This window comes from Nothoprocta perdicaria, unplaced genomic scaffold (assembly GCF_003342845.1).
Source record: "Nothoprocta perdicaria isolate Ctin4 unplaced genomic scaffold, notPer1 scaffold_7, whole genome shotgun sequence".
Taxonomy (NCBI): domain Eukaryota; kingdom Metazoa; phylum Chordata; class Aves; order Tinamiformes; family Tinamidae; genus Nothoprocta; species Nothoprocta perdicaria.
In genome coordinates this window covers 7,258,686-7,284,092 of record NW_020455976.1, presented here as the reverse complement: position 1 = coordinate 7,284,092, position 25,407 = coordinate 7,258,686, and the positions used below count along the sequence as shown (strand labels likewise).

At 39.6% G+C, this 25,407-nt stretch overlaps 1 protein-coding gene across 1 annotated transcript in view; it reads left to right on the top strand.

Annotated features, from left to right (window-relative positions):
* The window catches only part of GFRA1 (GDNF family receptor alpha 1), a 130,258-nt gene that overhangs the window by 71,228 nt on the left and 33,623 nt on the right, over positions 1 to 25,407 (top strand). Inside the window, exons 4-5 of the mRNA XM_026050551.1 lie at positions 7,189 to 7,528; positions 23,145 to 23,254. Of these exons, the coding sequence (XP_025906336.1) occupies positions 7,189 to 7,528; positions 23,145 to 23,254 (450 nt within the window). The remainder of the gene's footprint in view (positions 1 to 7,188; positions 7,529 to 23,144; positions 23,255 to 25,407) is intronic.

Genomic DNA, 25,407 nt, shown 5'->3' with positions numbered 1-25,407 from the left:
CTTAGCCAAGCATAATAGCTGGAAAACCGCAAAAATCTAATGTGCAACAAAACGAAAAGGGCAGGAGGTTGAGAAGGTTAATTAAAAGTGTAATGATCACATTTACCGAGACAGTCCAATTAATCACTTTATTCCAGTGGTCGTGTGATATAGAAACCATTGCTACAGGTAACTGATTTTGGTGCTAGCATACATGTTCTGTGTATTTTACCATAAAGGGAAATTTAACGTCTGATTTTTAAGCTCCCTTCTTTTTTTTTTAAGGACCATTTATTAATATCCATTTATTTGCATGTATTTTTGATGCTTTCATGGTTTTTTATAGTAGCTAATATTTAGCCCTGCATTCTCACATAATTCTTTGTGCTGCTACAGTCCCACTGAGCAGTGTGGGAGTGTTACCCCCTTGATGCTTGTAGTCACCCCACCCAGGGGAGGTTTGCTTACAGCTTAATGGGGTTGTAGGTATAGAAGAAATAAAGCGCTAGAAATACATCATAATGTAACGTAATCTCTCTGAAACAGTGAATATGACCAACAAAGTGAATTCTCAAGTGTCAACAAGCACATTCAAATGTAATTTTCCCCATGTCAGCTGGAGAAAAATGCAAAAAGAACCTTGAAGGATCAATTACAGGGGTCATAACCTTGTATTATCTGATTTGCTCTAATATTTGCACAAGTTTTATTGGAATGGAACATAAATTTGAAAAATAGTGAGATGAGAAAGGCTTACAGCGACAGAGCAAAGAGCTAGAGCTTTCTTTTGGTTTATTTTGCTGGGGCAGCACTTTAGAGTGAGCCCATTATAAGCAAGAGAACAGTAGTTATGTTAACATGGTAATTAATCAAGTCCAAGGAAAAGAGGAAACAAGTTGTGAATTCAGTTCTGCTGTAATAAAAAGAAATGCTGAAAGTTACCCTGCAAATTGGCATGACTTTGGTAAACAGTCCCTCACTGTGTCTTGAGAACTTGCGTGCAGTAAATCACTTCTCGTGGCAACTGTGTAGATTGGGGTATTTTCACACAGGTTTATTCTCTATTTTCACGGGGTGCAAGTTCCTTTTTAATTCTGTTGATTTAGAATTTAGCTAATAATAAAATACCGAGCAGTTTAACTGGGGAGCATATGCGGTAACACAGATCCACTTTGAATATTTCAAGGCAAATTAATTAGAAGAACTCAGCCGAAACCGTGGTGATAGCCTTCCACATCACAAAACCAGTCTCTGATTCAGCACAGAGCGTGAATTGTATATGGAATGACTGGAGATCTCTCCTCCAGAAGAATATATTCTGTATACGGTCCCAGTCAGGCATAATTTATCCGAATTCTAGCACAGTGGAGATTAAAAGAACCTTTACACCCTAAAAACCCCTTAGGGTTGAATTGAAATCATTGGTGCTGTAATGTGAGAAACAGTGACTGGATTAGTTAGAAGCAGTTTGAAATTTCTGTGTTTAGCAGCTTCTGATTTTATTTGTACATTTCTGCCTCCTATGTGAAATAACTTGGACAGAAGTAAAAGTAGCAAAAGGAAAAAATTCTTGTTATTTAGGATGTTGAAAATTCAGGATACCCATAGTGAATAAAATGGATTTAAATGTACTGGTATGAGCATAGTGCAAAACTGCAGTCCTGAGTTACACATGGAAAATTAGGGTCCCTGCCATAAGCTGTCATTGTATTTGTAGCAGATCAGCATATTTGTGTGAGTGAAGACAGAGCAAATTTAAGCAGCAGATCACAAAGCCTTTAATACCGGGAGGAAGGATTTCCTCTCCGTCTCTGCTATTAATTTCAAATCAGTGCATAGCTACATAGATATGGTTACAAAACCTTCCTCTGTCTTCTGTGTCAGAGCAGATGACCAGTCAGCTCAGAGCAGTTATTTCTGAGTTTTCTTCTCACTCTTTCTTCCTCCCCTCCCCAAGGAAGGCTGAAAGTACCAAAGGAAATCTCGTGACATCATTTCTCTTTTTTTAATCAGTGCAGATGCAGTTGTAGGAGTTTACTCTTCATCTGGAGTGTCAGATGGTCAACGTGAACCTGCTAACCCTGACTGGAGACAAAAGTCCTGCTTAGCAGTAGAGTCCAGATCCAGTGGTGAACTTGAGCAGTGCAAGGCACATAGGCATGTGGCTCCTTTAATAGAATTGGAATAGACCAAAAAGAGATATTTTTAGGTACCTAAAAATTAGAAACTCCTGCCCGTGTGGTATCTAAAATCCATAGTGAGATATCTAGAGTCCTTATCCTTGCATATCCTGGAATCCTGATCCAAAAAAACAGAATCACCAAAAACTTGTGTGACAAATGTCTAGGTAGGCATTTGAGACTATGGAATGCTCAACCTGAAAACCTGAGTTTTCTTGGAAGTCTTTGGTCCTGAAGAGCCAGATTCRGAGTCTTTATCCACTCAGCATTCAGTGTATGCTCCAGGGGGCAGAGAACTGCTTGGAAGAGCCGAGCAGGGCTCTTCTTTAAAGGGCACCTCGCTGGAGGTATCGTGGTGCTTTATTCATTAATTTAGTGCTTCAGGGAACTCTCTCAGGCAGTGAGACCTGTGGTCCTGAATGCCTCCTTACAGCTTTGGCAAAGCCTGGGAGAGTGTGGAGTGGGAAGTGAGCTTCCACTGGAAAAAGGGGAAGAGCTACAGTATAGATTATGTTATTTATGGGACTAGAAGAGAGTGCAAGCAGGATGATGCCACTGCAGACTTAAAATTRAGGCAGTAGCCCAGCTGCTTTCCAGTCACTGTGCTTGTAAGGGARAAAACTGTGTTCTGAGGGGCCGGAAGGCAGCCCAGGGCACTGCTCAGCCTTGGGCTCAGCATTAAYGATCCCTCCGGTGCGTGGGTTCTGCCTGGGTTGTTTCACCACTGAGTGACTTCCAGGTCATGTTTGCTGTTCACATTAAGCAGTGTGAAGGCTTTGATCTCTCTGGGTCTTGGACAGGACATTGCCTTGATCCACTTTCTCTGGGCAGATCTGGGGGTGTAAGCAGAGGACAACTGTAGGGACCTGTGGCCCCTAATGTCCCCATAGTAGCCTGTGGTATCAAAGGCTTGCATTGGGAAAGACTGACCAGGAATTTAAATGTTACAGCTCTGGACTGAAGTATCAGTTTAGGTATTTCTGTTTTGTCCATTTAGATGCAGATTTCAATATTTTTTTTTTTTTTTTTTTTTTTATTTTTTTTATCTAAGAAGCACAAGTTCTTTTGTGAAATGCAAAGCTGTCCTCTATCTGAGTAGGATCAAGGTGCTCCTTTTCCTGGTTGCTCCCTGGTTCCCACATGCAATATTCTGCACCTGCCTTGGAGTGGTCACATACCCATGTGGTCACCTTCATCACTTTTCAATTTTGCCTTCCTTCACATTAACATTTACTGCTCTTTTTACAGCYGTCTCTGCTCTGAATACCCTGGAAAGCCTTCTAATGCTAATTGCTTCCAAATAGTAATTGTAATTTTAATGGCAACCTCAGTAAATTGTTTTTATGTAAATTGCAGTTTAATATGAATCTTAGAGAACAGTGATAGTTCTTCTACTCCTTCTACTTATTAGACACATGAATAAGAAGCTYCTAAGATCTCTAAGAATCCCTTCTAGAGAACCTTGGGGTTAACAGGAGTTGTAGAGATAGCCAGGAGTCTTACTAGGTGCAGACATAAAATGGGAAACCAAGAAAGATGAAAGATTAGGATGAAGGGACTGTTTGAAAGAGAGTTAAGCACAAGATGGTACAGGGCAGAGGAAGCCCTATTAAAACTTTAGAAACATCTCTGGATAAAAGAACCAAGTGCTTGGCTGGCTCCTTTCTGCTCCTTTTCCCAAGGCTGAACAGGAGCTGAGTCCAGGGCTGCTGCAGCTATAAAAATGGTGAGCCAGGGACGGGGAATTCAGGAGATAAGAAGTACTAAAGTGGTTGCAGCTTAGGCTACAACTTAGGACCTTCTTATTTCATTAAGGTTGATCTAAAATCATCTCGTGTTGCATTCAAGTGTTGGATGCCCRGTAGAGGAGCTGGGGATCCATATGGAGGCAGGTGGGTATCAGCCAGCTCATGGTTGCTGCCCCGAAGTTCCTGCACATGTTACAGCAGAAGCCGCCTGCCAGCAGCCAGTTTTGGGGAATCCTAAACTTGCAGATGTTGGGAGCTGGAAATAGCTCAGCTCGGAGTCTGCAGGAACTTGGCAGCAGCTGCGAGCTGCGTGGTGCGGCTGAGATCTCCAAAATTGGCCCAAGGCAACGCAGGTTTCAGAGAGGAAACAACATGGATGGGGAAATGGTGGTGGGCAGGATGCTCAGCGTGTGCCGGGCTGCAGGGCTGGGTTGTCCAACTCTATCCCAAAACAGCCCAAGGGAGGAGGGAGCACAAGAAAGATCTGCTTACACAGACCTTCCCAAAGGGTTGCTGGCRGGAAAAGCAGCTCTGGATTAGCTCCATTTGCTCCTAATGTAGTCAGTACCTAGMAAGAGCCAAACTTCTGCCTGTCTTAATAATTTAAGCTTTGCAAAACAGGAGCGGGGTGATATTTTGACGTTATGTATTACTGCTGTGTAAGTAATCTCCAAAAACATTCTCAGTATTCTTAACTATACTTACCACAAGACGTAGGAATAATTACATTGTACTTTTGTAATAAAAACTAAAGCACAAAGTGTGTTCTGGTTTGTAAATTTTACATTAAAACATGATTAAAAAGCTTGGGAGAAGCTAACTTTAATGAGAAGCATTTGTTTAGACAGTCATATTTAATTCAGATGTGGTTGATGCAGATCTTGTGCTCTATGCTCGTTTGGGTTTTAAAAGGTAGAAATGCTTTGTGTAATGCGATAATAAATATGCCAGAGTCAATGGCTAGAAACACGTGTATCAAAATAGAAAAGGCAATTGGCAAATAGCTAAATCTAGCAAGTTAAAACCACAGGTARGTTAAAAACACAAAACAAAAAACCTAGTCCTAGTTCAGAGGTGACGTGTGCAGGAATGTGAACCCTGGGTAGATAACAATTGTGCAAAGGATATGAATGAACATAAGTATCGAGGTGGATTTATGAACAATGTACATCTCATGCAGTTTTCATTCAAAATAGCTTTCTTTGCTGTTTATGTTTTTATTGATTTTGACTTATGCTGTATTTTTGAAAAAGATTCATTAACCTCACTTTTGGTTTTTAAGGTGCTTATATTCACAGTGCTTTTTAAATCTGTAGCAGCAGTTACTGTGTTTTGGATCGTTAATGGAAAACATGTATATGATTCTGAGCAAAGGGCTGTAGAATTTGCTTTATTGACTCTTGGTTATTTGTAAAGAATTCTTTATAATGTATCATTGAGCAAGTTGTTGTCTGTTTGTGTTGGTATGCCATATTTAGAGCCTCTCCACAAAATATTTTTTTAAAAAGTAAAATTTGGTAGTTGTCTTCTAGGCACAAAATTACCATGTAATTACTCTGTAATCACATAGTAATTAGAGTATGCTATTCATATATTACATAATTACATGCCCTGCAGATTACATGGTAATTATATTTGTACTTAACATATAATTCKCTATACTGTATTATGGGAAAAAGTCTTCCGGAGTTCACAGTTAAGATTATAGTTATGTGTTAATGTAATACAACATTCTATGTAACAGTGTTAGGATTTTATGAAAGTGTTGTATTTTGGATAATCTATTTCTTTTGGATCGGATGCTACTTAAGCTGTGGAAAACTAGTATAAGTGCTCAGATTTGGTAATTTATAGTAAGATGCTGCATCTTTTTAGCTTTGTAATTTGTGACAATAATCAAACAGTTGCAGTTTGTTGTGCAGGAAACTGATATTGGGAAGGACCTAGAGTGTGAATGTTAAATATACACAACTTAAATATTATAACCCCCTTAATATAGTTATGGCATGTTGCTAGAATGAGAAAAAAAATCTTATGTATATCACTTATGGTGTGGGTCATTCCTAGARGTATAAAATAATGTGAGACAATAAATAGCAAGTGTCATATTCCTGCCAGTGTTAGGCACTGCAGCTGCAGTATCTCTGAGCACCGTGCTGGCCAAGCCACAGTATCTTTCTCTTCCATGAGAAAGGGAAAAGTTTTCCATCCTGATGTGCAATGTGGCAGAGGAATGGAGAGGAGGGACACTGAGGTATAAAAGGGTCTTCAATTGAGTTTTTGGAATAGGAAATTATTTCCTGTTTAGCAGGAGGAAGTTACTATTTTCTTGGACCTGTGACATTTGCATTCCGAATATCCACAACAGCATTATTATTAACTGAATATAATGAATGCATATATTGTTCATTTAATGTCTGGATAATATATTATACAATTTAATCTGTAATTAGTCTTACCWTTTATGTGGATATTTTTCCTATAACTTGTAATTTGTCACCTATGTGTGTGTGTATGAAAGAGAGAAAATATTCCTTGTTCACGTGTATTTCTTTTAACAGTCACTTACTAATTTTATGCCAGCTTCTTCAAAGCTTCTAAACTTCATAAATACCTCTAGGTTCAGGTGATAGAAGACTTTATAGGAGTATCTTGAACAAAGCATGAATTTTACAGGCCTTTTGGGTGGCATTAGCTCACATTTGTGGGGCTGCACTGCTTACCTTTCTGGCTGTGTGGGCTGCTTGGTACCTCAAAAAGCTGTAGTAGGAGGCATATGGCTTTTATATTCTGCAGAGTACACAAATTAAATTTAAATGTTATGCAGCTCTATGAAGACTCAGAATGCCATTTCTACTGTGCAAGGGAAAATTAAAACACCAGAGGGTAACTGGTTCGCAAACCCAACGTGAGGGACCCATGTTGTCACTGTGTGCTCGTGCAATCGGCCAAATGTTTCCCTTCCAACTTACCCATTATTTGACAGCTTTCTCGTGGGACCAAGTCTTGCCCAATATTCACCCTGGATGTCTGCTACAAGGCCRATAAACCACAGCCTGCTTTGTGTAATCGCATTCGTTTGCCTGTGATCTTAACACGTGCTTGTGTTCATGCTCACTTGCTAAACCATTACCCAGAGAAACACAAGCACTGGTCACAGTCTCTTGGCACTGGGAGTTTTCTGTGTAATCAGGATCTCATTAACACTGAAATAAACACGAACGTCAAAGCACAGTGTAAATGTGACGCGTTTCTTACTGCTGTTGTGTTGTTTTTTCTAGTGGAGCCAATGCTTTCAAAGGGGAACAATTGCTTGGATGCAGCAAAAGCCTGCAACCTAAATGATACCTGCAAGAGGTACAGATCTGCTTACATAACCCCCTGCACCAGCAGCACGTCTAATGAAATCTGTAACAAGCGGAAGTGTCATAAGGCCCTCCGGCTGTTTTTTGACAAAGTTCCCCCCAAGCACAGCTACGGGATGCTCTTCTGCTCCTGTCGAGACGTAGCCTGTACAGAAAGGAGACGGCAGACTATTGTTCCTGTGTGTTCATATGAGGACAGGGAGAAACCAAACTGCCTGAATTTACAAGAATCCTGCAAGAAGAATTACATCTGCAGGTAAGATAGCACATGGCAAGGGAATGATTAATGAGGTACCAGAAAGAACTTTTTGGTACTGCTGGAATCGCCGGACGGAGGGGTCARAACATCCACTAGGGAGTAGGAGAAGTCAGGGAAAAAAGCGAAAGCCTGTGACACCTTGAACAGGAGAACAAAAGCATCTGGTTTCAGTGTGTGCCTCCTCCAAAACCAGCCACAACTACTCACACTCATTATGGAAGAACTTTAAACCCCCAGGCAAGATACCCAAGCAGAAATCTGTTTCTTACAGATTTTTGCTGGAAACCTTTTGCTTATGTGTTTCCAYGAAATGGTATCTCAGAATGATTCTTATTCCCTGCTAGTGACCAGGCAAAAATAGAATTATTCATTAGAGTGGGGTTTATTTTTCCTTGTAGCCTYGACTGTGAGCACCAGTAACTGTGTGTGACCACAAGCGCCCCGTGGAGCTAAACATATATCATCATAGTGCACAGGTTGTTGGCGGGGAAGAGGAGGGGTTCTTCATGGAAAGGAAAGGATTCCACATTTGTGAACTAGCTTCTATCTTAAGAGCTATTTTAGACTGTTTTTTTTAAATCCTCCCTCCCCTGTCGAAAGTGCTTGGCTGCTCCAACTGGAGGGTCATCGATCCAGCGACCTAATTCCCAGCCTTTTTTCTGCTCTTGAGGCTCACAGAGCGTGGCTTCTAGGACCACCCAGGTCCCTGGCTTTTACAAGGTCCCCACAAGTTGTCACAGCCTCCTTATTGGGTGGCAAGCAAGAACCCTGTGTGCCCTGGGGAGGTGCTTTGGTCCTAGTTAGCACTGTCTATGCTTATATAAGAATGTTGTACTAATGTCATGTTATTAAAGTTGAGAAGTTTTCAAGTTGCTTGTGGATCATCAAATTCTGTGAATTAGCAAGGGAAAAAAAATCCACTGTTTTGGATTTGTTAAGGACAGTGAAGTTATGTTTGTGTACACCTTGATAAATAGCTACCGTATGTGCCTTGTAAAAATCTAGATATTTAAATATGAGATCCCTCCTCCTGATCTTAGACTTTATAGCATCTTCATAGGTACTGCTATTACAGTTTATGTAAGTCTATGTACGTTGGGACTCAGAACCACCATTTTGCATTTCCATGTTGTGCCATTAGTTATTTTGCTTATAGATACTGTCTTCTGTATGTACACACCCTTTTAAGCATCAGAATGATATTATCTTAACTGTGTTTCCTGGAAAAATTCCAAATTATTACAGTGCCAATGAAATGGAGGAGAGGATTTTATAGGGAAAGTTCTTCCTGCTACTYAAACTGTAATGGTGTCAGGAATTCTTTAGCTAAATTAATGCCACTACTTCTCTTTTGATTGTATTTTCTGTTGGTCAGCTTTGCTCTAATGTTATCTCAGCAACTAATTTTTTAATGTCATTTTATCTAATTGGACTTTATGAGTCTTGCACTGAGACTGTGTTTTTTCCATTCCAAGACTGCAGAGGAAAAATGCCTGCTTGGTACAATGTCTATTCCTGGTGTCCAGAGCTGCAGCAGGCGCTGGGGTGAAAGGGATTGCTCTGTAGGTTCTTGCTGTGGCTTCTTTTCTTTGGATGCTCCTTCACGGCTCAGAGAGGCCTGGCTGTCAGGAAGAGGGACAGCAGAAGCACAAGGAAAGTGGTTGTGGGAATAGCAGATACACCTGGAGATACAATAAATGTGATGTGTTGCAGAGAGTCTTCTTGGGTGGACATTAATACCTTCGAGGTTGTCTGAAGCACTGGTGTGTTTAGTGCCTCTGTCACTGCCATCATGGGGAGGAGAAATCAGCCTCAGGGAGAGTCAATCCGTGCACTCACAGGGAGACATTTGTGATTTTTCCCCTTGGTTTGCAGGAAAGCAAGGTCTCGAGGAGGAGGAGGAGGAAAGGAAGGACAGGAATTTCAGAAATATTTAGAGTAATGAAAAGCAGTAACTACTAGACACATAATTTAGATTCTGATAACTTCAATTTTAATTTTGAAATCAAAAAGAACACCTAAATGAGTAAATAACTTGTGAMTGTGTTTTGACTACTACGAAATGTAGTCATTTAGAAACCATTATTTGCTTGCCTATTGCTACCATTATATCTTTTTCTTAATGCTAGTTAAGTGGGATAAATTCTAATGGGTCTCTGAAAGTGCTCTCTCATGAACACTACTTATTCAGAAAAGCAGATTTGACTCTGCCCAAGCTCATGTATAAAATATCCCGTAGGCCTATGCAAATGTGTATGTAAACCTTCAGTTTTGCATGCTCTTTAAAAGCTTTGCCCTGCATGCACACATCACTGAACCTGTTTCAGAAAGAGATTTTTCAAGGGGGAAGCAATTCAGCTAAATGGCAGGTATCACCAACTTATTTCTGAGTTAGTTGGACACTTTGCTGATGATTTTTTTTCTATACTGTAACATAAATTCTGGATCGAGGGTAAAAGGGACCAGAAATGTCAAGAAATGCAAATAAGTTCTTATATAAACGGTCCTAATTTTTGAATTTCATCAAAATACCGAATGGTTTATTTCATTAGCGTTTTTCTCCTGCCTCTCCTTGTATCCCAGTCTGTCCAGCTTTGGGAAGATATTGGAGTCTCTCAGGTGTAAACATAGATAGCCTGTCAGTGCCAACTGAAAAAAAAAGGCCAAAAAAAGAAGCAGTTAGACCTTTTTTTCCTTTTTTTTTCCTTCCTTGTTATAGACATAAACAACATTTCTAAGAAAAGTCAGTGAACTGTCAAATACTTTCATGATCTATGTCATCCTGGAATAGGTCAAACGTCTGACTTCTATTCTGATTGCTTCAGCCACCACTTAAACAACCAAAGTTGACTGGCATATTTTAAAAACACTGTTCTGCTGTAAATAGAGTAGAATACAGGAAATGTAGGATAGTGTGTGTGCTTCATTTTTTTTTCCAGTGAAACATTTGACAGTATTTCAGAAGACTCTTTTCTTTGAGTATTGAAAATGTGAATCATTAGGTTGGTCTTAGTCTTGAGTTTGCATATATTCTGTGTCTTCTGAACACAATCGTAAGAAGCTGATCAGAATAATAGTGATACAGACCCATTATTTATTAAAAGAACAGAGGAACTGGACAGTATCAATAGGATCATTTGATGTAAAGATCTGAAAGGAATAAGACTTTTTTGTTGTTGTCAACTAGTCATCTAGTCATAGRATGAAAGTTTCTTGTCCCCCTTGGTGACTATGTTTGAAATGATTAGTCAAAGCATTTTGGCTCATTTTKAGTGTGAAAAAGGCAGATAGGTTCCTGGCTAATTTCAGAAAACAGCCAGTAGAGCTTTTTTTTTTCTTCTCAGCTAAAATGAATATTCCAAAACATTTGCCTTTAATTTTGCAGTTACTGCATGTCACTGACTACAAATACGTGGTATTAAAAGCATGGTAGATAAAATATTTTGCCATGTGCTATCTGAAGAACAGTAGTGAAACACCCTGTTAGTTTTCAGTGGAGGTGTCATTGCACTGAAAACTCACTATAGAGATTTTTGCTGCTAGGTATTTGGAGAACCACATTTTTACAGATGTATTTTCATTGGCACATTCTTATATACACTTTTGATTCTGCTGTCAACATCTGGTCACCAGTGTCTGCCCAGCTGTGTTATCCAGTCTTACTTTTTGTGTAACCACCTATTCAATGCCAGCTGCATCTAGAGGTATAAGAGGTGCAGACATTTCTGTCATTGCATAAAAGAATCCAAGCACAGTAAAGYCAGAACAAAAACACTCAACTGCTTGCTGTGTTTTCTTAAAAAGTGAGAAATCACTTTTCCTTCTTTATACTGGACATTTTTAATGATAATCTGCCACGAGGAGGTACCATCTCTGTGCCTTTTTGTAAAAGTGTTTTTTTCTGTGTAATGATTCTGGGCAGTCCTAGAATGTTGTAGTCCAGCAGGAGAAACATACCTTTTGCTTAAAGTTTTCTATTCCTTAGACTCTTTCATTTTTCTCACTTCTTCCCTTGCTTTCCTCGCCTGCCTCTCCCTTTGCTTAGTCTCCTTTCATCTCCTTTTTTTTCTAGATCTCCCAGTCATTATCTGACTTTTAGTGCCTCTCTGGCACATTTGAATTCCCTCTMTTATATCCACTTCCAGTCCCCCCACCTGCTCTCCTGTGTGCTCTTCTTTTCCTCCCGTAATATCCTGCCACAGCCCAGTGATCATCTGTAATTCAGGAGAGGAAAGGAAAAACATCGGAGCAGCCTCCCTCCCCGAGCCTTGCAGCTTATGAGAGCTACAATTCAGCTGGCCGGCAGCCGAGGTTGACTGCTCAGTCTCAGGCCTGCTCTAGCTTTAGGTGTTAAAAGCACCTTTCCCRGATGTTTTTATGAAGGATACGGGAGCTTTATACACGTCTGTAGAGCAGAGCTGGAGTTGCATCCTTGAAGGGTATCTGCATGAGCTGTCTGGCAGCTCCTTCCCATGATTTGTGTTTCTGCGAGTATACAAAAGCAGGACGACAACACAGCTTTTGTAATGCTGTTTTAAGGACATGGAAACAGGGGCATTCTGGATGTTTGGAGACAGGCAGGCTGTGTCTATATTGTATTTCAKCTGACTGAGTCAGGGAGTGGGCGAAGGGCCTCGCGTGCGGCCTGGCTCGCCCTGCGCTGGGTGCAGGAGCCRCTGGCGTGGCGGGTTAGTCAGGGCCCAGACCACCTACGACTAATCCTCTCTGCTCGTCACATCGGGGCCTTGTGAGCTAGGGCACCGTGGCACCGAGTGGGAGAGGAGGAGCAGCGTAAAATGGCAAATTATGCGGTTCATAAAGTGTAGCTTGCTGACAAGCTCACCACGTGTCTGTGAGCATGGCCTTAAATGGGAAAAGGACGGCTTTTATATATATATGTGTATGTATGCATAGCTAGAGGCACYGTATTTATTTAGAAAAACAAATATGTTAATTCATTTTAATGAATTAGTAGGGAGGGATGATCACAGTTCCGAAAATGCAGTTAAATTGAGATCTGGATGGAGGTGGGATAGAGTCTGGCGTGATCTGCAGGGAAAACATGCTGGTGTAGTAGAGTATGTGTGGGGGGAATTGCTAGCCTGGAAAGAAGAGATGAATGCAATCTCTGCAGAACAAGCAAAAACCTTTTAAATCAAGGCAAAGTAAAGACAGAAAAGGCTGCAATATCATATATTATTTTCTTTCTTTCTAATCCCTTATACAATTCATTACCGTGATGTTTTTCGTTAGCAGACTGAAATAGATGCAATAGTACATTTTGCCTTTCTCCCTGCTAAACAAAGGTCATTTTGAATGTCTTCCCTGTGAGTAAAAGTCCAAATGAATCAAGCAGTTTCTCCTTAAAGCATATCCATAAATCCCTTTGGAATCTAAAAATCAGAACACCCAGCAAAACAAGACAGCTTTGTCCCCGTTGCAGAGCAGATAGATCCMATTCTGTGGTGCCAAGATCTGTTTGACCAGTCCTTGTTCTGCTCTCCATGTTCTGCTTAAGAGARTCCCGAAGATTAAAAGCTTGCAGGATGATTGACATTTTTCTGAAAGAAGCAAAGAAGCAAGAATATAGTAATTAGAAAAATGGCTCAGCTTTATTYCTGCCCCAAACTTTCACATCACTCTCGGCTTTAACAGTCAAGAGATCTTCACACACACCAGTTTTATGCTTTAAAAGCAGTACAGAGACAGTATCTTTACACTGAGGTCCTTTGTCAGGCAAGCCTGAAGCTTTGAGAGCTGCATCCCTCTCACTAACTACAACCTTGGCTCATTCCTCACCCCCACTAACCAAGAGCAAGTTCCCTTGTGGCCTTCTATCTATGAGACAGAAGACAAGTCCTAGCACTGTCAGAGTGATGTGATTCAGACAACTTATGTTTTGCTTGGTGTAGCTTTCTCAGTCTTTCTGATGTTTCTCATGTCCTGCTATCCTTCTCTGATTATTGTAAGAATTAACTGTAGGACTGAATACTCATTATTACTGTCACTTGTGTTACAAAATAGAGGGAAGAGAGTATCTGTAGTTTAGAGTGTGAGTGTATAGAATGTGAACATACAGTGATCATAAAATAAACTGGGATACAAAGAATTAGACTGTAATGGATGCTATTTAGATACCTCACATTCCATGTCAGTCCCTTGGTTCTCAAAATGATTCAGTGTCTTAAGTATTCTGTGCTAGAAAGCATTAGTTCTGGGAACTTGGGGGATTTGGAATATCTAAATATGGCACTTCATCCACTTGTGCATCCTGYTGGAAAGGCTTGAATTTTCATTCTAAGTGGGGAAGGAAAGCTGCCTGTGGAGTGCAATAAACACAAAGGCTGCAGATCCAAAACTCCACGCAGGAAGAAAAGTTAGAGCAGGGCAAGTTTGGCCCATTTGATTTTGTTCCTCCAGCATGGGGAGGAGAATGTTAAACTCCATATCTTGCAAAAGAAGTTTCATTCTGTTTAGTCAAAAATACTGAAAACTAACTTGGCATTAAAATTTGCAATAGAATTCCTAAATTTAGAACTCCTCAGAGTTCTTAGCATTAAGCAAGTACTTAGTGGCTTTGCTGGATGGGGTTTTGGTAAGTATAGTGCTATCACTGATTTATTAAATTGATGATTTAATAAAGCAGAAATTTAACAACTATATGTTTGCATGAATAGTTTTCACTCACTCATCTGTTCAATCTGGTGAAGAGATTTGAACCCTTTTCATAGGTACTGATACTTATATTTAACTAACTTGCTGTTTCTGGGGCAAAATGTTTTCTTTAGCAAATAAAATACTTTCTCATTTACCTCAAGCCATCAATATACTACAGGCAAGAAGCTGCTGTATATKTAATATCAGTAGCAGAGCTATTCCATCAAGTCCATACCCAATACACTTCTTTTGACATCGGTGACTTCAGTGGATTTTTTCCAGGGATGAATTAGCTATTCCTGTTCTGTGTAGGTAAATCTTCAGGCAGCGCTAATTAAAAGAATGTCAACAGATTTTACCATTCCATTATGTTGGGCTTTGTAAAGGTTATTTATATCACTGCATCAGGCCCCAGTGAGAGAATATTTCTGGTGGCAGTTCATCTATTAAAATAGCTGCAAGAAACTGTAAGCCCAGGAACTAAAARTAGTACTTTGTTTCTCAACAGAACGAGTGACATCTACATATATATTTTTTGCACTTTAGCATTTTAATGTTTATTGAATATATATTGCRTTGCTTTCATTATGTTTTAAGCACTACCATGTTCCTACTGGATGAATTTACTGATTAGGCAGATTAGCCAGATTTAAAAGTTCTAATGTCTGGAAAGACTTCTTGGCATATTAAGGTAGTTGCTTCCTAACTTTGAGTATCTGCTGTCTTTAAAATAAGTGAGACACAAAGTTTCCTGGTGTATATTTAYTACTGAACAACGATTTTCAATGTGAGCTTACTCTGACCCTGCCTGAGGTCACATTTAAGATTAGTACATCACCTCACATTCCTGTATTTGTGCTTACAGTTTCTTTCTTCAAGCATATMCTGTAAAGCATTAAAGCGGACTTTTATAGTATAAAGCACACGAGAGTTAGACCTCTGCTCAGTTAGCACTTAGCCGTATCAGTGGGATTGTTTTCCTGTCTCTGGTTCCAGCACAGCTCGCTGTGACTGTCCTCTCGGTTCCCATGCTCCCCTTCCTAATTAGACAGTGTGAAGAGCTGGACATGTGTCTCGCTAACTGGCCTTCATACAGCATTGCAAAACAGTCTTTAAAATGGACAATATCGTCCAGAGCAACTCCTGTAAACATCTGGATATATCACAGGCTGTCAGTGGTTTAGCCTCAGTGCCTGTACTCAAGCTTTTTGCCAAGGGAGACAAAAAAAGCTCTTAAGACATCCACATCATCCTTAACTGGTAAAAATGGTTTGTTTTCCAATCTTGAACTATAAATCAGTGCTTTTCTTACTAGCATTATACATCCCTCTATCTACTAAAAGCAAGGAAAACATGTTGAGTAAGATCAATGTTATATTCGTTTGCTGGTGCCAGAACTTTGTGACTTGCTTTTCGATGAGGCTATTTTGTGCATGAAAAAAAGTTTCCTATAAAAGCAACTGTGATCTGCTTTTATCTGCTGTGGTTATGATCTGGCATTTGTCTGAGTCCTCAGGAACAGTTCAAGGTAGCCTGAACGTGAGTTTCAGACCCAGCATAGCTAAGCTCAGCACCTGGTGCAGCCTTTTGGGTCCCAAACAACAGACACAGACATGGACACAGAACTGTTGCAATCAGAGGTGCTGCCACACGTATCACAGTGCCACTCAAGGATGCAAAACCAGTCCCAAACAAATACCTGATGATCTAATGCATCATATCTTTTGCATCATATCATTGTGGTCAGCAGAGAAACCTGTATGTTTGCATGAAGCTTTTTAGATTGTTTTCTGTTTCCAGACTCCCCAGCAGCCTCATGCTTGAGCAAGCTGCGTTCTATTATAGTTTATGTAAGTGGTTCCAGGGAATATTGTCATGGATGTCTTTTCCAAGTGCTTGGTACCACATCCTTTCAACACACACTCGTGATACAGTTGTTAATAAATACCTAAGCATCCAGCGGCATACTCAAGGAATTGCAGTGGCACTAATTTCTTCGGCTTGTTTTTGAGAGGGACAATGATTTTCTTAGGTCTCCAGGCTATAATTCAAAGACACTCTTGTATGGTCAGCTAATGAAGTGAGAAAAATCTATCTGTAATGGACTAGTTCTTTCCTGTGTAACGTGCTATCAAGAAACACCCGGAGACTTGCGTATCCTTAAACATGACAGTCATATATTTATATTTATATAAAAGACTCCAAATTAAATAGTGGAAAGGAAATAAAATGGAAATGTACAAAATCATAGGACTGAGAAAGTATTTAGTCATTTTTTTCGTGTTTTTGGAGAGTTGTGTTAGAAAGGAATAGACTAAAGAAGAATTTTATCAACACCCCCCCTGTAGAAATCATGGATGGGCTGTTCTGCCTATCACTTTGTAGAAGATTCTCAGAGAAGTGTTTTATTTGCAGTGGAGAGGAYAGAAACACATTATGAATGCTTAAAGTCAATGCAAGGAAACAGAGCCCCACAAAACGTATTTAATATAGGTTTGATTTCCTGCGGAATGCTTTCCAGATGTTCTCTGAAACAGGCCTCTAAAATATGRCCTGAGATAATTTTTTGAAAGCAGAAAGAGAAAATTCTGTTTTGTGTCACTGCATCATAAAATCACTGCTGTAATTCGTTATTGTATTACTTTTTACTCAGGATTTGCACCATCGTTTTCAAAATGTGTTTTATTACACAAAAGGTCAGTAATATAAAAATATGTTGCTTGCCCAAATACAAACAAACCAAACCAGTTTARAATTGTATTTGAGTTTAGTAGTTTCCCTTAATCTCAGAGGGCACCAAATATTTTAGACTCAAGTTTCTCTCATACATGATCTTGAGTTGCCTGTGGGTTTTACCTGTCATTAATGAGCCATGAGATTAGCATTTAGGTAAGTTCTTTGTATTTGCAGTAGTAGGCATTGCATCAAAGGATCTAACAGCTCCCTAGCAGTTAATCTGACCAACGGAAAAGGCTTCTATTGAGAAAAGTCCTGTATAACTTAGTCTGTTTTGCTTTGTGTAAAATACAGTAGCAAAACATAGCCATGGAATACKTTGTTTTACAGCACTTAGCAGAAAGAATTCTGTTAATATGCAGACAGAATGCAATGTATGTATTGTTAGTTTTGAGATACAGATATGCACAGGTGGAAATACTGCAATTCTGCATTGCACGGGTGAAAATACTTCAATTCTGCATGTCTGTCTTTCTAGCAGTTAGTTCTGCATTAGCTGGCTATTAGATGTCTAAAATGCCCCTGGTAAGTAAAATGCCTGGATGAGGTACGTCAGACCTGATGGGGAATATGGTCCAGAGTCAACTGGCTTTGCAGGAGCCAGTTTGGCCACTTGCAGAAGCTCAAGGCTCCAGTTGCACTCCAGTTGGTGAGTCCTGGTGCACTGTTGTGTCTCTGCTGGACTCAGAGCGTCCTCGATTCCAAGAGACGTCTGACCTGATCCGACGTGGGCTCTGGCGGTGGTTCTGTATCCAGTTGTTTCACAGGCTGCATAGGCTGCCAGTATGTAATTGGGCATTGACTTTTTTGTACTTCCAGATGAATTACATAATTTTTACAGATAAATCAAATCTGAAATCAAATACTTGAATGAGTTCAAAGAGCAAGTTATTTAAAATAGGAAAACAGAAGCAAAGCAATATTAAAAAAAAAAAAAAAAGAAAAGAAAGCCTTGCCCACTCAGTAGCTGATGTTTGGGGTCCAACACTGTGTAATGGTGTTTCCCAGTTTCTCAAAAGAACTGTAGGGGCTAATGTGAGAGAAACTGCTTCCACTGTTCAGGTCTTGGGAGCCAAATGGTCATTAAATCTTTAAATTTTTACCCTCCTTCTCCTCTGAAAAGAAAAGCACAAATGCTGACCTGTGTGTGAGGATGCCTTGCAGGGCAGGTACCCAGCGCTGGGCATTGTGCATTGCCACGGGGATGTCACCCAGTGGTGTCACCTGTGTCAGCATTGGAGTTGGCTGAGCCCATGGCCAAGAAAGAGCTGAACGATGTGGGGCCTGAGCAGAGCCCCTCCACAGCACCCTGGGCAGGGACCCATGGCCCTGGGCTGGGCTCACCTGGGGACCGGCGGCCCCAGAGCAGGTGAGAAAGGAGCACAAGGGCTGTCAGTACCCTCAGCTATCTAAGAAACAGGCTAGAGTCTGAGGAAAAACAAGCTATTTTCCCAGGAAAAATAAATAAAGCTGCTGCTTAATTAATATATGAAAAAATGGCAGTATAAAAAAGGCTAATTAAGCTGTCAGCTTTCATAGTTGCTCACAGCTGCTCGATAGGGTGTGTACGTAAATAAAAAGATGCGATCCTCATATGCTGCAGCTCTAGTGACTTCTAATGGAAAATGTCTTCATGATGGGTCCAGTCTAAATTRCCAGGTCTTGGGAGGGTCCCGTCTCCTGTGCTGGACCTTTCCTTGCCTTACAGGTGGCAGTGGTCTGATAGTGTCTTCGGTAGCTTTTGCCTCTGGTCAGTGCCAGCTTACAGTGTGTTTTTCATATGAAAGAGAGGGAAAGTGTAAAGCTCCTGCAGCAYCGAGCCCCTTAGTTTGGGCACAGACCATCCCCTCTTGCTGCTACTGCATCCCTAAAGCTCTCACTTGAGATACTGACTCCCTGCCTACATGGGAGCTGCGTAGTCCTGCACAGAGCAGGATACAGTGTTTGACCCCCACAAAAGAAGAACAAGTACTTTGCCTTGTTTTTTCTGTAATGATGTCATTTGTCACTATGACACATATTCATTAACTTAGTCTGAAATTTTTCAGCGTCAGATTTATGTTTCTTTTTTTTTTTCTTTCCTGTTTTGAATATTGATGTAGTACTTTCCTTCCGTGACTATACTGTGTCTGCCAAATGGTGTCTAGACACTAAAGCAAATTGACTAATTAGTGCAGTCACCCCCGTCACTCAGCTTTGGCATTTCCAGTCCATTGCATTACTGCTCTTGAGCCGCAGATACCAAAACACAAGCAGAGAGAGGATTGCAGGAGGTTCAGACTTTACCTAACATCCCTGACACAGGTGCAGAGGACAGGAGCCGTAGCAGGACAAGTAGTTTTCACCACTCACTTTGACAGATTCAATGTTTGCTCAGTCTGAAGAGTTTCATACCTACCCCTTTTACCACCACTAAAAGAGATTTCTGTCACTCAGGCTCAACTTCTATGTATCAAGTAACCCAAGGTACATAAATATAGAGAGAAAACRTCACTAACAGAAGTCAACACCTGCTAGTCCTGCAGTAAGGGAACTGCTTGAGGAGGCATCATGTGTTTACTCATAGATCTACTTTCTATTAGGCTATGATTTAGAGCAGATCTAGATCAAAACTGCATTTTTAGAAACGTAATGATAATTCACCACTGAGATTGTAATTTTACATTTTGCACCATGTACTTCTGCACAGCTAATCCCAAAGTTTGATTAACCAGCTGTAAAGAGGTGGGACTGATAAATATCAAAGATAATTTCAGAACATCAAAGAACTCTTATAAAACTTYGTGAATAAAAAAATAGTGAAACCTAATAAATGTTGTCTACACAACAGACTGTGCTAATATAAAATCAAATTGTCTCAAAAACTGTATGCAGGTTAAACACACTACTGCTATTAGCAAACCTTATTTGTAAGCAAAATTTGAAAGTTTTGATTTATCCTACTGTGTTTTAGAAGAGCCAGTATCATAAAGAAAACAAATTGTCATTGTTTTCTTTGTATTTTCATCTGTTAAAAATTATTTTGATGGTGCTAATACACTAGAGACTCGCAGCTTTGGGATTTTTTTTCTCTTTCTCAGAAAGACCGCTTGCACAGATTTTCACTGAATCAGCCAATAGGATTATTCTTATTTTTTCAGTTCATGATATACAAAATATTTAAGTAAGCTTTCTATAAGATATGCAGTTAATTTTGAGGGGATTTACCAGGGCTAAATTAAAATTCATTTAATTGTTTGCTCTTCAGTTTAGCAAACTGCTTAATCTAGGGCTGGAAAAAGTCCAAAACCTAACSACAAGTTACTCCCCACAAGTTACTCCCTGATGAAAAAAAACATTATGTTAACACAGAATGCATCTTATTTTATTTTATTTTGTTTTGTTTTTAGGACTAGTATCATCTTGCTCTTTTTAATCATCATCCCTAAAAGGCTTGTTTCTACTGTCTAAATGAATTCCTACTGCAATATGCAATAGTTTAGGAAAATATTTTGTTATTCCTAGCAATAGGCTAGTTTGTCTTTACTGCTTCTCTGTTGGAAATTAGTCCACCCAAGTATTAGGTGTAGTTAAGAACTCAGGAGAGAGCAAGGACTTTGCAGGTGTGAATTTTGGATGACTCACTACTGATAGGGAGTGCATGAAGATGTCTGGTAATGTTGGGACCACTATATTTGACTTAAGAAAAGTTAAATGTGCGTCATTGTCACTATATTATTTTTTATGACCACAAAAATTCTAAATTCAAAAATCCACAAAAGAATTTCTTCAGAACTTAACATAGAAATCAGGATGTATACGAAAAGGATCATCAGAGAAATTCTTGGCCTCCCTAAGGCAAATAAATTCTTTAAGCAGCCTGGAGAATAAATGACTGTTAAACAGTCATTTTTGTCAGTGTTAATCACTGCGGTGTTAATCCATAGTAATCCATAGTCCTTAAAAGCATTGAGAGAAGAGGAGTATGTTGCATGAATCAATGCACCTCTTAATCTAACAGAAACTGGACAATTAGGGATAATGATATGATAGCCAAAAATGCTTACAGGTTTTAGAAGACAGATTATATTATGTCAGGTCCAAAAAAGGGTTTATTTGGGKTACTGAAATTTAAATCTGAAGAACCACTGTGGTTTAGAAACTCAAAAATACTGCATGAGATCAGTCTCACTCTTGCTACCATGGCAAAAGTTTCATACGAGATAGATTTAATGTGCTGTCTTCCATCCTAAAACAGATGTCACCTCGATATTTGTAGAATTTCTAAGGTCCTTGGAAGCCTTACACAGTCTTTTTTGCAGTTGCTCAGTAGGTTAGATGCCAGCAACTATCTTAATTACTTACCTAGAGAAGAAATTAATATCATGACAAAGGGTTTTCTATCTCATCCTATTCCCGGGAATCCATCTCAGCCTGTCCTCTGGTGGGAACAATGTGTTTTTACCAAAGAAGTAAAGATTTTAGGCAAAATTAGCATGTGTACATATAGGTCATCTTGAAGAATCTGTACAGAGCCTGACTTTCTGAAGCTACTGAAGGCAATTAGTTTGTAGAGATGTCCATTGCAGGGTCAAATGGTTATATAAGGGAAGAGAAATAGTGAAATACTTACAGTTAACYATGGTTTGGAGACAAGCACTGTTTTGTGGATGTCAATCGGAAGAGTTAGAGAGGGATGGAAGTAAAAAGAGGTCATGAAAATAGCTTGAATAAATTCAGATGCAGTTTGAATACAGTCTATTTATAAGACGCTTTCTGGAACTAAGCCTTTGAACCTTTTGAAGTTTGCCTATCAGTACTTTCAGGCCAATTAATGATGTAGAGCCCATCCCCCCCCATCTGAGATAGGTAAAACAATAAGGCAAACAAAAATAATTAGTCTCTAGAGCATGTCAACAAATAAATTAAATCTGTGCAAATCACTCRGCTCTACTAACTTTTGTGGTTTTGTTGCAAAAGTAAAAAAGAATATTTATATTGCAAATCTACATAATGCTAGATTGGTGCTGGAAAAGCATAGATGGTATTATTCTGATTTTGAAAGGGCTTTGCAAAGATTAAATGCCTTGTCCTGAAACAGCACTGTGAGTAATTTTATTCAAGAGAGTATTTTCATCCCTATTTCACAAAGGAAAAGATTGAACAAGGGAGGCCAAGTAATTTTGTTCATGGAATCAAAGGTGTAAATTACACTTTTTAATTAAATAAAAATCATTGGTCCAAGAAGCATGCAAGCCTAAGTGAAGGCCCTAGCACAACTGATGAGCAGGGCAAGATGTGCAGGAGGGCTGCCCATGTGATGTGGGACCTTGACTCAGATCAGTGAAGCATCTCAGATATTACAGGAGGTCTGAACGGGACCGTATGTGCCCCTTAATGTGCAAGTGAAGAGTTCCTGGCTGCAACTCCTTGTCTTTGATTTCCAAAGTAGTAATAACCTGCTAATTGTGATACTGTTTTCAGTTCTAGTCATAGGTAAGTAGTGAGTTCCCCTCTCGGAAATGAGGTGACAGATGSAAGCGATGATCGCATGGCCATTCACCAGCAGAAATGGGTGTAGAGCTCACATTCCCTTCTTCTGAGCCCTGGGCACAATGCTGCAGACTTCTGGTAAATGGACGTTTTACAAGAACAAATAGATCTCGTAGCAGTTGCTGCAGGGAGCTCTGTAGATCMAGCCATCTGGATCTGCCCACTACCCCAGCCCAGCCAGCTCATCCTGCAAAGCAAGGCTAAGCCCTGGAAACCCAGGGCAGCACTTGAGTAAAGCAGGCTCAAGCCATGGAGTAAGGGGAGCCTGTGAGCACAAACATATGGTTTTGTGTAGTCAGTAAAACAGCRGATACTGTGTAGAATAACAGATTCCAGCCGGAGTTCAGATCCAGGCAAAATGACCGCTCTTATGATAAATTCTCTCTTTGTCTTTTCTTGGCATGAAAATGTAGAACATTTCTCTTTAGAAAAGGACATACATTTCTCTGTTGTTCTGTCCCTTTTTACTGTCCTTCTTTTTCCTGACACTTTTCAGTTCTGACCGCAAAATTGGATTCTGGAAAGACAAATGGGTTTTAAAAAGGTACTCTCGTCAATTGAAATGTTTCCCCTGTATGCTTAAGGTAAAGAATATTAAGCATTGCACAAAGAGAGAAAGTGTAAAAGGTAAAAATGCCTGCAGGCTTGATTTTTAAAGATATGCATTTTTTTTCTTACCATGTTGCAGATCTCGCCTTGCAGATTTTTTCACAAACTGCCAGCCTGAGTCACGGTCTGTTAGTAGCTGTCTGAAGGAGAACTATGCTGACTGCCTCCTCGCTTACTCGGGGCTTATTGGTAAGAACACGGGGAAGGGTGGGGGCTTGATCCGTCCACAGAAACACCCTAACAATGTTGGGAAGGTCCACCTGAAACAGAGTCAGTGAAAGGTAACGCTCTTGGTCATGCTGTACAATATGACTCCAGGAAAAAAATTCCAACTTTGTGGGTAAATGTGTGGTCTTTGTTTTACTTTACATAGATTCCTGCAGTGAAATTGTAGGTTGGAAGCAAATTAAGGATAGAGGACAGGGAAAGAAAGATGCTTGAGTTTGGAGAAACAAATGCAAGTTAAGCTTACCTAACASGCCTTATTAAAGTGTTGAATTTGGACAAGACTCAGAAGCAAGAAGTTTAAAAGAACAAAAGAAACTAGAGTTTTCTTGTTTTTGCAGCTGTCACCTCAAGGTTGAGTAAAATACCTCCTGAGGTCTCTGGGAAAACTTTGCAGGATGTTTTAGGATTGCAACAATAAACCAGCTCGGTTCTTTTTCACTTCCAACTGCTATGCTTTCCATGATCTCCTTCTGTCCCTTTTAAGTTTTTTCTGACATGCTTGTCAATGGAGGTTAACTGAGACCAAATGTATCGTCAGAAATCCTCTCCCTTTCCGATATATTTCATTTTGCTTGCCGTCACCTGCCTGACTGCAAACTGGCACAAGGATGCTCATAAGCAAGTAAGATTCCGTATGCCACACAGTATTTGGTTCCTGAATGTGAGAGAGCATCTCAGAAAAGTGAACTTGCTGTAGAAATACCATAGCTGGGCAGTAAGGAAAAAGCAAATGCCAAAACTCTCAAACAAATTTTAAAAAGGCCGCCAGATAAGATGTTTTTAAGCATACAGCCTACAGGGGCTGCAGTGATGGAAYTGCCCTTCTGTTGGGTATGAAGGTCCCAGCTGAGCCCTTGAAGCAGATCCTCCTGTTGAAAAATAAAAAAAAAATAAAAAATAAAAAAAAAATATTTTGAGGTAATAGCCAAAATAAAATAGGATGTTTTTAGTGAAGAAAAAGTCCGTGAAAAAATGGCTGAAAGTCATTTAGTCTGAAATGTCTGAAGAAAATGGCATTGCTATCATTTTTATGACTGTAGTATCTAAAAAGTGAGGTAAGTCCATGCAGAAACTGGCAAGATAAGGCATGATGGTTTCAGAGGGCATACTTCTGAGATTTATCAGATGAAAACAATACACAGACGGTCTGGCATATGAACAGCTGTGACAGAATGTCATTTGATTCTCAAAGAATTGACTAATCTGGAAATCGATACTAGTCAATTAAACTAAAAACTCTAGCTACTAGCAAAGATAGTATAATCTGTCTAAAACTAATAGATATTTCTAGATAAGAGCTGCGAACAAGTTCTTGCTGGATCCAGTGAATTTTGCTGAGAATTTTGTTGAATTTATTTTTTAAATCTACTGTTAAGGATGAGACAGTTCATATACTCAGGTGTTTTTGTGTTCCTGTCAGTGACCATAACGCAAAACTCAGGCATCAGAGACATGGAATAGATCCCAGAGGAAGTGAAATCAAAAAGCAGTCTATAATTTTCAAAGGGAAAAATAAACAGTTTTCTTYTTTCCTGTCACTCCCCAGACACAAGACACATGGGAGATGGGAATTGATTAGTGTTACAAGAGTTTCTACCTCTTGTGAGTGACTTGAGAAACCAAAAAAAATACCAAAACACAACTTATATGTTGTGAAGCCATCAACTCCTGCTCTTGATATCAGCCTGATATATAACCCAATGAAATTATATGCTGACCTATCAAATTTGTAGAAGGCTGTCTAAGATTGAAATCAAATATATAACCTTCCTATTTGATGCTTAATTTATAGAAAATGTAGGAAGAAGAGATTGACAGACTCAAGGTCTGTTATAGGTTCATTCATATAGGGAGCTCCAGGAGCTMGAGGTGTTTTAATTGAGATTAAATATGGTTAGTTAGGGTAGAATATTTGCTCATGTAATCTTTTCATTGAAGGTAACAAAAATTGTACTTCCACGGATATTTTTTTTTCAGGAAAATGAAGTTTCTTTAGGAAAGGATGATCCTGCTGTCACATACAGTGATGTAAATCAGAGTTAACTTGAGTGAACTCTGTGGATGTCCTCCTGAAATAAATGATTAAAAAAAAAAGTGTGAATAGTCAGGCACAG